The sequence below is a fragment of the Lissotriton helveticus genome, chromosome 2_1 (genome assembly GCF_964261635.1).
Source record: "Lissotriton helveticus chromosome 2_1, aLisHel1.1, whole genome shotgun sequence".
NCBI classification, from domain to species: domain Eukaryota; kingdom Metazoa; phylum Chordata; class Amphibia; order Caudata; family Salamandridae; genus Lissotriton; species Lissotriton helveticus.
In genome coordinates, this window is record NC_136059.1 from 732,308,982 (window position 1) to 732,324,141 (window position 15,160).

The 15,160-nt window shown below is 41.2% G+C and overlaps 1 protein-coding gene across 2 annotated transcripts in view; it reads right to left on the reverse strand.

Annotated features, from left to right (window-relative positions):
• SLCO4C1 (solute carrier organic anion transporter family member 4C1) overlaps positions 1-15,160 on the reverse strand; it is a 662,960-nt gene that overhangs the window by 325,450 nt on the left and 322,350 nt on the right. For both annotated transcript variants that reach the window (XM_078675442.1, XM_078675443.1), the window contains one exon: positions 7,274-7,389. In XM_078675442.1, coding sequence (XP_078531568.1) covers positions 7,274-7,389 — 116 coding nt within the window. The remainder of the gene's footprint in view (positions 1-7,273; positions 7,390-15,160) is intronic.

Below are 15,160 nucleotides of genomic sequence, written 5' to 3' on the forward strand. Positions count from 1 at the left end.
TCTGACCTCTCTCTTCTTCCCCCTTGGCACTGTACTCAGAACTTCGATTCACTGCGCCGAAAAGTTTTTTATTTATCTTCGTGAGTGAAGAAATTCATGGGTTGTTATCACCGCGCCGCACTATATGAATATTTTTAAATCCTTATCTTGTACCAACTCTAAACACAATGGCTCTCGATCTGACAAGCATGTCTTTCGATTCACAACTGTTAAAGGCACCAGGTCCACCTAGCAACTATTACTTGCACCAATCATAGTTGAGACACCCCAGATTTTCCATCCGCCGGAGTGTAACACAGTGTGTCAGTTTTCCGCATGATTAAAAAACCTGTACTCAATTTATGCCTAGCATTTTAACGCAATTTGCATATGTTTCCCCCCCCTTTTTCTTTCCATTACTCCCTCTTATGTGTTTATGTAAATGTCATATAGGCTGAGTTTAAAATGTTCTCAAGACAAACATGATATATTTTTGTCCTGATGATGATGCCTGCATTTGAGTAGTGGCATCGAAACGTCGTCGACCAAAGAGCACCATATGTACTTAATAATGTCACATAATGTTACTTACAATGGTGTGTTAAAATTAAACCAAGTCTGTAAAACTGAATACTAGTACAGACCGCCTTGTGCGCCCTTACATAATCTTTTTCCTCTTGTTTTGTCTTGTCTTCTGTGGGTCACGGGTTGTGCCCACTTGTGTATGAATGTTGATTATATGAACTAGTGCAAAACACTGAAACTAATAAAATCCTGTCCGGCTGGACAAAGGACATACGTACTATTTAGTGTATGCCTATCATTTACATGATGCTGATAAACTAGGGTACACTGTTTTTCGAAATAAACTACCGCCCAAGGACCCTAGTGCAATTCCTTTTGGGTTTCCCTTGTGTTTTATAACAATATTCTTCTCCAAAGCAGCAAATCCTGTTCAGCGGTCCTCCACCAAAGGGGTATACGTCATTGTGGAACTGTCTTCTGCTACAGCCCTCTGCCTCATCCAGCTGGAGATTTTTGACTTCCAAAAAGGAGATTAAGGGCCTGATTAGGATGTTAGTTGGACCGCATACTGCCGCCCTGTCGGATGTGGTCGACCACAAAAGGTTTCATCGGAAGCAGTCGGTCCGACTTCCGGTGCATCCAGCATGTACTACCACCGACTCTGACAGCCTTCCTATGACTGCCAAGTTGGGGACCGTGAGAAACAGCAGCCATAGGGCTGAACGGGGAGATCCGACTGCCATCTGGATTATGATGTGGGTTCCCGACGACCTGACCTTGGTGGTCCAACGTCTGCCTAGAGTCATCTGAAACATAGGAAAAGGGGTGAACACTGCTTTCCTGGCACCTTCTCCCTGGCAGTCTCCAGCATTTATCCCTCTCTCTAGGCTCTTCCTTCACCTCAGCAGCTGAACCCAGAGGAAGACAGTCTTGGGAGTGGCAGAATGTATGTAAGTCCTCATGTGGCATATATCACCATTGACTGAACAGTGCACCTATCGCCGGACTCCGGGCAATGGGGTACATGGTGCACCAGGCATATCCCTACATATGTCATACATGTGTTTACAGCTGCACATGTTTCCTGTGCATTTGAACCCACTTGCAGCCACATACCAGGGGGGCAGGGCACTGCCAACAATGAGACCTCCGCGGTAGAGGTAGTTGCATGGTTTTACCGCGGGTGGAGCTTTCCCTGCCTCTGCGGTCGGACTTGGCTGCGGTGGTCAGACGTGCGGTATTAGCATCCTAATCAGGCTCTAAATCCGAAAATATAAATCTTCACCCTCGATTCATCCCAAGGATCTCCAGCAGTGAAACTCCCCCCTTCGAAACTGCATAAGCCTTGCCTCTGTGAATGTTACCTCCTCTGAACATTTTTCTCAAAATGTCTTCCATGTAAGCGCTGATCCGGCCCAATCCACTTCTTTTATCAGACCAGCGCTCCCTTGCGGTTGCCCCTCTTTTTTTTACTTTAACTCAGTCTGACGTGAATAGATGTCCGCAGTTGGCGTTATGATCTTTTAGGAGCTTATTTTTCCTAAAAAAATTTAAAGTCTATAAATTCTGTTATACTGACTGGATTTTATTTTTATTTTGGTGTCAAATAATTTATTCAAATGTACCCTATTTTTCTAAATTAGTATGAAATTTATTTTGTGTTGTGTCTTCAGTTAATTACTATTTGTGTGCTACATAAAGACTTTACACATTGCCTCTAAGTTAAGCCTGATTGCTTTTTGTGCAAAGCTACCCATGGTTAAGCACAGGTTAAATTTGTGATTTTTTGTTGTTCACCTTGCAGGGATTGTGGCCGTTACTTGAACAGAGCTCACACCACAGTCAACCAACAACACACTTTCTGGCAATGCGTATATATGTTCAATTAAAAAAAATGGGTGATCAGTGAATGGCAATGCAGAAGCATGTTTGGTTCAATAACAAACAGAAATATGTGCAACCAGACAGCACTGGAAGTACTACTTCTTCTAATCCAAATTATAATATCTTGCATAACATTACATGTCTGACCCACAACTTTCATTTCAGTCCTCCTTCTCCACCTTTCTCCCAAAGTCTACAAAAAATATGTTTTTGGACCAAAAATGTAAGTGTCAAATCAAAGTCTTGCCCTGATACGTGTGGGAAACAATACATTTCATGATTGAGGACCCTCATGGAGTCACTCCAAGACCCCTGAAACAAGTAATTATTGGACCCCACCTAAAAATAAGATAGGTGACCAAATTGCAATGTTAACTACTGATCTAGCTCCAATTCACCCTTTCCCAGCAAGATAAGCATAAAAGAAGTAACAAAACAGCTTAACAATTAAACTTAGTGTAACCACATCTTGCACAATCACTATTCAGAATTTAGTCCTGCAAGATCAATAAAGTCTACCTTGACTCACATCAATGAAGACTTCCTGACAATAGACCACACCATCTTCCTGAAAGGCTCATGAAATGATTTCTTTTTTTGGAGTTGATTAGATCTTTCCTCTTCACCTGCAGTCAGCAAGTTTGAAGTGGATCAGTGGCATCAGCATCTGACACAACAACCAGTGAATTAACACAATGGTTCCTCCATATGCTGCCTACTCTTGGACCATTACAGGCAGTACTAGCTGAGCCTACAAATGTATATCAATGGTGTCCAAATCTATTTTCATAAGCAAATCATGCTTACATGCCAGGCCAACATCTCATTATGTCTGCATAATGTATTCCATTAGAAAAATAGGAGGTTTCTTTGTCTGAATGAAAACAAGACTAAAATCTTGATGTTGGGTGCAACAGAAATAAAACTCTGCCCTTTACATGGCTAACTAATTTAACCACACTGATCCCCACTGCATTGAAGTGATCAACATGAATGTCATTTCTGAAACAAAGCCTTCATTTGATCATTTACTAGGTAAATGCAGTTTTCAAGGCAATTAATCTGCTATTACAAAGGTCATACTGTGTGGAATCAACAACAGCCCGTGGAAAGCAAGACAAGACTTAAATAACCAGGAAGGGGTGGGAGCCCACTGCTGACCTCCCCACACAGTTCGCCCCTAAGCATTATGGTAAATGCAGTTTGCAGTGCGCGCTTCCTTGGGATTTTGCTGGAGTGTTCCACTGGGGGAGAAGTGTGACGCCGCGGCCATGGCGACTGACGCTGGATGCTGGGATCACGGTTCAATCCCCGGCTTGGGTGGCAGGGGTCTGCCCAACACCATGCAACTCTGGACAGTAGCTCGCTTAATCTTCCCAATGGCCCCCAGCGCCGAGATACCCCTTCAGGGGTGATTGGTGCGCTACACAAGTACTGGATTTACTTTTTTTTTTTTTACCAGGGTTGGTGCAGATTAGTGCTGTCATCTCTAGACACATGTGTTTCTGGATTTTATCCATCATCATTAGAGATCAAAAAACTCATCTGGGGTTGCTGAGCATGCTGCCGAAAGTCTTACAGGTCTCAGTAACTCTCATAGGCGCACAGGTGCATCTCCACTAGCTCATCAGCTCAGTGGCTCAAGGAAACCTTTTTAAACAGCAAGGGGTGGGAGCACACTGATGACCTGTTTGCCTGTTAGTGGCACTGTGATCTTAGAGAAACTTGGCCACATTTTCAGCAACCCCAGATGATTTTTCTTTGCTCTCTAATACTGCTGCTCTCCACTGATGATGGGCTCCACCCAAAAACAAACGTCTAGAAATATACAGCAATGTCTGCACCAACTTTAGTGAAAAACTCCAGCCAATTTTGAAGTAAGTTTATACTGTGTACTGCATTTACCAGGATGCAAAAGGGAGAACTGTGCTGTGACTGTGAGGCAGTGTGCTCCCAACCCCCATTCTGTTTAAAAGGCTCCCTTGAGCCAGCAAGCTGATGAGCTTTGGAGATGCACCTGTGTGCCTGTGAGTGGTACTGTGACCTGGGAGAACCTTGGCAGCATTTCCAGCAACCCCAGATGATTTTTCTTTGCTCTCTAATACTGCTGCTCTCTACTGATGACGTGCTCAACCCAGAAACACATGTCTAGAAATATACAGCAATGTCTGCACCAACTTTGGTGAAAAACTCCAGCTAATTTTGAAGTAAGTTTGAACCTTGTATTGCATTAACCAGGATTTAAAGGGGCGAACAGTGCTAGGACTGTGAGGCAGTGTGCTCCCAACCCTCTTTCTGTTTAAAAGGCTCCCTTGAGCCAGCAAGCTGATTGTTCTTTGCTCTCTAATACTGCGGCTCTACACTGATGATGGGCTCCACCCAAAAACATGCGTCTAGAAATATAAAGCAATGTCTGCACCAACCTTAGTGAAAAACTCCAGCTAATTTCGGTAACTGGGCACTAAGCAGTCAGACTTTACTTAAAAGGCAATGTGTAAAGTATTTGTACAAAACTTCACTTCCAGTAACACAGTGAAAACGCTAAAAAAGACTCCACGCCATGTTAGAAATATAGAACTTATTTTTTTGAGTAAAACAAGACCAAATGACAAAACCCCAATAAGAATAAAGTGAAAGTGTATGCTTAAAAACATAAAGTGCCAACTGAGGCTCTCTGGTCACACTAGACCAGGACTATTCCACCAGGCGGAAGATTCTGTATTATCTGAAAGGCGAAGCAAGAAATTGTGTAATTTGCATAGTGGCCTGTTGCATGCGATATCGAGGCATAAGTATTCCCATGTGTATAAACCAGGGGATTGTGACTGTTGCTGTGTATGCCAGCAGTGCCTACATCTGGTTTGCTGTGTCTATCCAGTCTAATGATGTCATGGTTAGGAGGGACTAGTATGTCAAGTATAGGAGCAGAGGAATCATTTAGCCAAGTTTCAGTCATTACAATTCCATAGGTACTAAATTCCAACTGGGAATTACAGCTTATTAGGTGCAATAAGGAATTAACAATGTTAACCTATGGGAGATGTAGGCCTCATATTAGTGAAACAATAACCTGTTTTTTTTTTTACTACCATGACCTATAAAGATGAAAAGCACATGTCCTCCCTTTCAATTACACAGCACCCTGCCCTACGGGCTACCAAGGGACTGCCAAGAGGTTTTAAATTCCAAGTTGGCATGGAGGTGTAAACTGCACACACAAGCTCTGCAGAGGCAGGCCTGAGACACGTTTAAAGGGCTACTTAGATGGGTGGCACAATCAGTATTGCATGCCCACTAGTAGCATTTAATTTAGAGGTCCCAGGCAAATGTACTGCACTTCACTATGGACTTATAAGTAAATTCTACAGCAAACAAAAACTAATTAAGCAAAAGAGGAAGAAGAAGGCAAAAAGTCTGGGTCTGTGTCTGCAGAAAGGGCCATTTTGAATGCTATCAGAAAGCAAAGGCAATAAATCCAGGAAATCAGGCTTAGCCTAAACCTGAAAAAGCGTTACCATATCACAAGCTGAATGGCATCTGACATTTTCAGCAGTCGATCAGGATTATGCTTACAGTAGTTGAAACTGCCAAAAAAAAGTATCGGTGGAAAAGGTCCATTACAATTCCAAAATTACACCTCGCTACTAGTCCCATAAAAAACTGGTCTCTGCATCTACTACTATCCAAACAGTATTTATTCCTCTGTACCTGCTACTACTCAAAGAGTTTTATTCCAATCAAACACAGGAGCAGGACCCCAGGAGTAGGTAACACTGAAATTTGGATTCTACTGAATGCTGGAGACAGAGCACATCTGGAGACAGATCCCAACTATGGGGTCTATTATGATGTTGTTCGGAAAGGTTCAGAACAGCATTCGATTTGTTCGGATCTGATTTGGAAGCCTTGTTTTTGACCGACTCAGAAACATTCCCGAAAGACCGATTATGATGTTCGTAAACCGTTCAGACTGTCCAACTCGGTTTCGACTCGCATCCGAGCGGCTTTCGGAGTAACCAAGTCGCTCGGAGCTGCCTCGTACAGGTCTACGGACCATGTTTCTGACCGAGTGAATAGGATGATGGATTCAGACAGCCTTCCCAAATTGATTGTTCTGACACAGATTGACTGTCGGAATCTGACTTTGGGGGCCCGTAGCAGGCCCCCCTTCACCAGTGGTCTTAAGAATCAGGCCTGTGGGGGTGCTTATGGGTCTCCTATTTCCAACCATGCATAGTGTGGCAGGAACCTAGGGGTGCCTGCCACAGGGGGCACAATTTTCCACACACACACACCTTTCTTCGATGGAAGCCTGTGTAGTCAGTCGGAACACAAGGTCCCACTGAAGTCAACGGGAGTCCGACCGAACGGTGACCGGAACCATCGTAATCGATCGGTCGCACTCCCCGATCACGGTTCGGTCAGAAACCATTCTGAAACGGATTCAGTCTGAATGCTTTCCAAACAACATCTTAATCGACCCCTATAAATCAAGAAGGGCTTGAAACTGACATCTTATTCCTGCTTGATTTCGACTGAGCCCCTTTAGCTAGAGGATTACTTTGAACAGTATCAGAATTGGTCCCCATAATATACTGGATTCCATCTGCACTACATTTAGGATCTCTTACACCTGTTACAGCTCTATATAACAAAAGGTTGACACATAGTAGTCTGAAACACCTCAGTGCATACATAAATACCAAGTCCAACTTAATATATGTTTAAACAAGGCCAGTTTTGGGTTCTTGATATTTGCTTCCAACACAATATTGAATGAATATCTGGATATGATCACAGATGGCATACTAAGATTTGTTCACAATCTGGACCCATTAATCATGATGTATTAATAATTGTATACTTTTTTAAATAATGTCATTACCATCAAGGCCACTGGGAAATCTCTGAATGTCTTTCCAATATCCTTTTCTTGGACAACCTTTTCACTTCCATTATGGTGGGCCTGAGAGACCCGTTCTGACTGCATCTTTGCTGTACCTGCACATCAACAATAAAAGAGAGAGCTTATATAGCAAGAACACAATGTGCTGAGATCACACATAGCTTTATTAGAAATGCATTCTTTTATGAATTGCACTGTGGCGGGAATTAAGAGAAAGAACAAAGTGTGAGTGGGATTAGTTAACTTTATGCAAGGCTGCTCGTTTTACAGTGTGTAAGTAGGGGTGTGGTAATTTCTTCTTAGTTTCCATCCACTCTGGCTCATCCCAAAGTTCTCTGAATACCATGGATTCCGACACATGCTTTTCAAACTCTTCCTTCCTATCTTTTCAACTCATCCCACTGACAGGCACACATGTTCACTCCAAATAGCATCTCATACCTTCCCTTCACCAATTCATTTAAATTATTCAGTCCCTATTAAAAAAAGAGTAAATGCACAAGATCCAAAGACCATAATCTTAACCATCTTACCAAAACTAATCCTACAAAGGAAAAGAAAGCACAAATTACTAATTTGTTAACATTCATGATTTTTTAATAGATGTGCAGTTATATGCAATTAACAATAATTTAGATGTATTCTTCTTGTTTTCCATCTCTTTTCAATGCTATGGTCCAATGTTAATTGTACATCTAATATGCTCATTTATATATGCAATTTGTAAAGCTGATCATGTGCTTACTCTCGCTCAAATGACGTTATGCAGTTTTGTTTGTCTAATTGTAGGGGTAATTGTACATGGTGCACACTTACATCTTGCATACTATGGAGTTCAGTGCTTTCACTTTTTACATCACACAGTTCGAATGAACATTTCAACAATGACAGGATAAAAATGCATGTGTAGTATTACAACATAGGGTGTATATCTTAGAATAGCATCTGCACAATTTCAATTTTTCAGACAATTCAATAAAAAATCAATTCAACATCATTACATACAATAATATAGTTCAATAATGGTTGACAAAAAAATTGCTTTGTCAAAAACAAATTAGTGCGTTCTCATCACATATTATCCTCTAGCAAGAGAAGGCTAGCATGGAATACACTCCTAAGGGAGCTAGATAGATTTCCAATATCCGCTCCTAGACAAAGGTCTAGAAAACCATATCATAATAACTTTGGAATCACTGGCCCCTCTTGGCCACATACAAGTTACACCCAGTTTCCGGTGTCCAATTTTTGTCTCTATTTTCAAACTCTGTCCTGTAACGGCCAGGGTCAACCCACACTCCTTCCAGATAATATGGCTGTTAAGAAACCTCTTTAGCACTGGGAAAATATTGAACTAATAAACTATGGGACTGAGGAGTCAACTCTAACCAATCAGGATGGGTAGGTCACAAAAATCAGTGTCCTTGGAGTCATCGAGGGCTATATTCACCTTAGCTAGCATGCTTAGCTATTGAACCAAGGGGACTTCCCCGGGAACTCCTTCTAGGCCACCTTATGACTGATTCAGTTAGGCTCTATAAAATAGGAAATATGCCAGACCCTGTTAGTGGCAAGGCATTCAGGTTATGTATTTACGTTTCTCCCTAGCTTACCATATGCCAAATGCTTTAGACTATGTTTAAAGTTCAGATGTAATCTCTTACCCTATGTGAATACAGCTTTAGGATGGACCTTCGCCCCAGGGATTCAGCAGAAGTTTCAATCAATTGCGGTGTCTGCCCACCTTTCTTATTGCACAAACATGAATCCGTCTGGGCGGGGTCTCTTCTACCAGCTGCAGTTGAGTACGAGATCCCAGTCCCTCCTATCTGTCTCACCAAAATGTTGCTCTTGTTCAAAATCCTTTACACAAGATAAGACGAGAGGCATTTGTCAAAACAGGAACATTTTGTTTAATTAAACGTTACGGCTGTGAGAACAGATACAGGCATGAGGCTGGTTCACTGACAGAATATTGACAACTAAAATATCCCTGTACCACAATATTGAGGTATATATATCAATGTGAAAAATATCCACATCCTATATTTATAGGATGTGGGAAGTACAACAAATTTGGAAAAAATATAAATGCCATAAAAATAGTTGTACAAGATATTGTTATCGATATATATATATATATTAGTTTAATAATTGTTATATATATATATATATATATATATATATATGTATATATATATATATATATATATATATATTCACTGAAAAAACCATAGGTTATAGACCATATATAGTTAGGAATTAGCATTTACAAAACCTTGAAAATTCACTGAAAAAACCATAGGTTATAGACCATATATAGTTAGGAATTAGCATTTAAAAAACCTTATTTTACTCACACAAAACCATTGAAATTCCATATATAGTTAGTTGCACTAACTATATATCGCGCACCCGCAATCCACTGCTGATCATGTCACATATTACATCATTCATGACATGGTCAGTGACATCACTGATGACATCACTGATGACATCTCAAATGACATCACTGATGACATCACTGATGACATCTCATTTGACATTACTGATCACATCACTGATGACATCATTCATGTGATAATACGATAAACCTCTTCAGACTCTAATATAACCTTAGATACACTCAGTGTAAACAGACACTCATAGACTGTCACTCATCCATGGAGTTACTCAGACACTTAGTCAGTCATGCAAAGAATCAATCACACCTCCATTTCCTCAACTATACAGTTATACACACCTTACTTATTCAAACATATACTAAAACATATTTACTCACTTATACAATCCTGGATACAAGTTCACAATGATCCATACAGCCACTCACACATTCACTGGCTCTTATGCACAGTTATTTATATATGGTAACTCTCACATGTACTGTGTTTTACATATGTACTTACTTTGACATGTAGCACTGAGATATCCATTCACTCACCAATACACTCATGCACACAGTCAACCGCCCATACAGCTGTTTCCACATGCACTTTTGAACCCATACATCCAGTCAATCAACTGCTCACACATCTATGCAGAGAGTCATACACCTCCCAGCCACCCACACACACACTCAGTCTCCCATACAAATGCTTGGGCAACCAATCAATAACCCATACAGTTAATCATATAGCTAATGATCAACACATGCAGCAGTTTACAGAACAACAGACATAATGATGCACAAATTAAGACAGTTTAGTCACTAACCCATGCACTCAGTGAGACACATTTAATCAGTCACTCATACAGTCAGCCATGCCCCTACTAAATCCTTCATCAAGACACTTATACATCCATTCATTCTTCAATATGTAAGACATATTTTAACTTTACAGAATTATACAGTCACTGGATGACGTCATCAGTGATGTCATCAGTGATGTCATTTGAGATGTCATCAGTGATGTCATCAGTGATGTCACTGACCATGTCATGAATGATGTAATATGTGACATGATCAGCAGTGGATTGCGGGTGCGCGATATATAGTTAGTGCAACTAACTATATATGGAATTTCAATGGTTTTGTGTGAGTAAAATAAGGTTTTTTAAATGCTAATTCCTAACTATATATGGTCTATAACCTATGGTTTTTTCAGTGAATTTTCAAGGTTTTGTAAATGCTAATTCCTAACTATATATGGTCTATAACCTATGGTTTTTTCAGTGAATTTTCAAGGTTTTGTAAATGCTAATTCCTAACTATATATGGTCCATAACCTATGGTTTTTTCTGTGAATTTCATTGGTTTTTTAACAGCTAATATCTGTAGCTGTAAAATGTATTCTTCTTTAAATCCAAAAATATATTTTATATGTTTATGAATAATTTTTTTTTTTAATATTTTTTTTTCTTCGTTCCCGCTTCGCAAATCGGGAAGCTTCCCGTTAGCTGACCTTGATGCCGCGAAATAGACCGCGAGCCGGTAAACGTTTCTTTACCGCAAGTGCCGCGTTACAAAACAACATCGTGACGCCTCCCGTCCGCATGACGTTTCACGTTGTCGCGTGATACGTCATATGACGTACTACGTTAGCGAACTGGTACGCGAAGCGAGTCGCAAAGCGCAGGTTTCTGGAAGCAAACCGGGAGGCCCTGCAAAGCGCTTAACGTAAACACAGCAAGTCATGTGACTTGGTAATAACACTTTTCATTGGTTCATTTCACTTTTGGTTTCCTAATGATGTAAGACTAGGTCATATAATCTAAAATGAACACTTTTGATTGGTTGAGAACTCTTGTTTTTCCCAAATGATGAAAATCCCTCCTTCTTTCCTCACTCTGACTTTCATCATTGTGAGAGAAAGACCCTTTGTGATCACTGAGCAATGGCTTCTTTAGTAGCTTCAGCTGGTGCTTCCCCACCACCTCCACCACATCCAAGGAAGAGTGGACCACCTGCTCAAGTTATAATTCAACAAGAAGAAGAAGAAGAGGAACAGGAGGACGAGCACGAAGAGAGGCAGTTTTTGCCTGAGCAGCCCAGGACGTCTCACCGGAAAGAAAACTTCATTTGGCAATTTTTTAAAATTCCCAAAGGTCAGAAAAAAGTAAATGCAAGATACGTAACTTGCCTTATATGTCAAGATAGACTGTCCAGAGGGACCGACAAGAAATACAGTTTCGGAAACTACACAATGCATCGCCATATGACTAGGTGGCATCCTAACAACTACAGTGCTGCACAGTTTCGGAACGACCTAGATAATCTCCCTATTATGGCCAGAAGATCTGTTGTACCGGAAGTAACGGGACCAGAGGGCAGGGAGATGGTGCCAAATATACAAATGAGATTTGGTGATGTAAAACACATCTGCGTATTTTGCGATGGATTCATTTCCTACGGAGAAAAAAGCATCACTCTGATCAACAGAGCTATTGACAATCATGCTCATGTTTGTCCGAAACGCCCAAAATAATAAATACTTCTTTTTTTTGTTTTGTTGCTCCTGTTGAGCCCTTTACAATGAATCGTTTTCATTGCCCCCTCCAAGAAAAACCCAAAAAAATATAAAACTGTTCCGAAAAATTCAAAAACAGTAAAAAAATGTTCAGAAAAATAAAAAAAAAAGTTCTTTTCAGAACTACCTCCCCGTTATTAAAAAATTGGTACAATATTTGGAACTGTGCCAACCTCTATTTCTCTTAGTTCGCTTCCCAGTTCGCTCGCAGGTACGCGAACTGGAAGCGAACCAAAAACAGTAAGTATAAGGGAAGGAAACAGACACTTATGTTAAAAGAAAGACAGCTATAGGGGAGTAAACTAGAGATACTATTACCCGTAATCCACTGCTGATGATGTCACATATTACATCATTCATGACATGCTCAGTGACATCATCAGCAGAGGATTGCGGGTTTTTTGGCAACATGCCTTATCCACGGTTTAATAACGCTGCCTTTTGCTTTATATAAGTTTTCAAATTGTATGAAATATATACCAATAGGTCGTTATGAACCTTTAGGTAGTGCTTTTCTTCATGAGGTCTGGTCGCTTCCATACACATACAGATGTTTCAAAGATGATCAAGAAGTTTATCTGAATGGAGAGGAATGCACTGAGACGCCAGATCATTCACTAATGTGTAGGCACATACAGTTACACGGTTCATGCAACAAACACCAACCAAATATGGCTTGCGTGTTGCAAGGCACGCCAGTTCCTGCTATCATCCCCACGTCAAGTTGTTGGAAAATGGTAGTTATTTGATGCTCAATAATGAAGATTGTTCTGAGTTAATTAAAAGTATTCCTTTTATCGTAACAGTAAGTGAACGGGTTATTTGCTGCAGAAATGTTCTATTTCCTCCCACACATGAACATAGGGAGTTTTCAATCTGGCCACACATACCAACCTTGGGACACGTTTCAACGGCATGGCAAGAATAAGAGCTCTTTTGTCTCAGAGAGAGGTGGCCTTGAGTTCGGCCCGTGAAACTTTCGTACTTCACATAGCGAACACCCGTACAGAGGTGCACACCCTTTTCAATTAAGATTTGCCTTTCAATTTCAGCAACATGTTTCCGACTATCTTTAACGCATCCTCCACAAAGTCCCTGGCGCACTTTTTTAAAGTTGTTACCAGTGGTCTCGTGACTTCATTTGAGAAAATCTTTGGAGTCATCCCTGCTTCCTTTCATTCCATTTTCTCCACTCTGGTTCGTGGATTGGCATTTTTACTTGCATTACCAGCGGACGCTCTTGTGCTTTTTTACATTTTTAAATATGGATGTCCCTCCTATGCAACCTCACACCCTGCAGCTGCTGACACTGTTCCGCAATCGCATGCTAGAATATTATGGCACAATGCCGTTGGCGATATTAAGCACGGCATATGGATTATCTTTTCGATTCTCCTACTTCACCTGTGTCCAGCCTGTATTTCACTGCCTTACCTGTGATTTCGATTGGGCCATTGATTTGTGTCTCTGCGGACCGGTTTCTCCTGACGTCGACTTTAATCAGCTGATGACTCCTATCATTACTCACGAGTTGGTTTGTCCTGGCGAAAGGATTATGGCTGTGGCATTGATGCATGGACTACTTGGTCCCTGGAATTTACTGGCGGCAGCACAGTCTTTCTTGGAACAGAGCTTTCTTGAAAACCCACCGAGCTGTCCTCTGATGGTGATAGAGGATCCGGTGCTGGGAGAGCACGTATGTTCTTTTCCGCTTTTAAATTGGATGGCTGAACTGTTTTCGGATGAAGACGGTGACTTCCTATTGGAGGCTGTTGCAGCTTATTTTGCATACACAGTTATGTCATAGACCTTTTTCATGTTTGATATGCTGAGTACTAGCATTTCATTGACAATTCATTGACTTATTTGTCAAGTTTTTATTATTTACCTTGCCTATTGGCTTAAGACTCGATAAAGTACTTGGCTGTTTTATTTTTCTTTAGCATTAAATTTTCCTAGTTTTTAATGCTTTACCTTGCGGACCGTCCACATATAAACTTGCAATCTGCTCTCATGAGATGGCACTTCTATTATCTTATTCAGTTCGTTTCCGGATCATGGGGAGGTGTCATCTAGGTCCTGGATATCTTTACACCGTGTTAAGTTAGCATGGGCTCATTACCGGTTTAAACGCCATTTTTCCTTTTTTGCAACTTCTGCACAAGACACTTAGTTGTTGCTTTAGCTTTCCACCTAGTAGTTCATCGTGGTTTACATGAGAATAATATGTTATTGGTCTACTATCTGCTTTACTTGTTAAACTATATCTGTACAGCGAGTGCTAAAGTTTCAAGAACAACACGATACAGAATTGTTATGAGGTCTGATCTCCACGACTTCATACTCATAACATAAGTGCAACTTCTGCCAATTCTGGGCATGAGGCGGGTTTTATATTGCTTTGCCGAACACACATACACAACAGTTGATGCGGTTCACATGAAGAGAGAGCTGGTGTATGCTGATGTGATTCCTTCAAATCTAAGACACTAAAGTATGGGCACGCCCTAAACCAACACAAAGAGACCTTCTTAGCAAATAATATAATATGTGTATTAGGGAGGGTGAGATATAAGCAGCCGCGGGCCGTGGAGGGAGTTACGATGGGGCAGGGAGGCGGGGAGGGGGAGAAGCAGGGTGGAGCCCTCTCTACCTTGCCCCTCCCCCTCCCCGCCTCCCTGCCCCACCGTAACTCCCTCCACGGCCCGCGGCTGCTTATAAGTGTTGCTAACTCTTATTCATTTACAGCATGTTAACATACTGTCACCATTCGCTTTTTATGTACTAGTAACTATGCTGGTAATTTTGCTACTGATAATATGTGTACTTGTATTCTCCACCCTGCTTCTCCCCCTCCCCGCCTCCCTGCCTCACCGTAACTCCCTCCACGGCCCGCGGC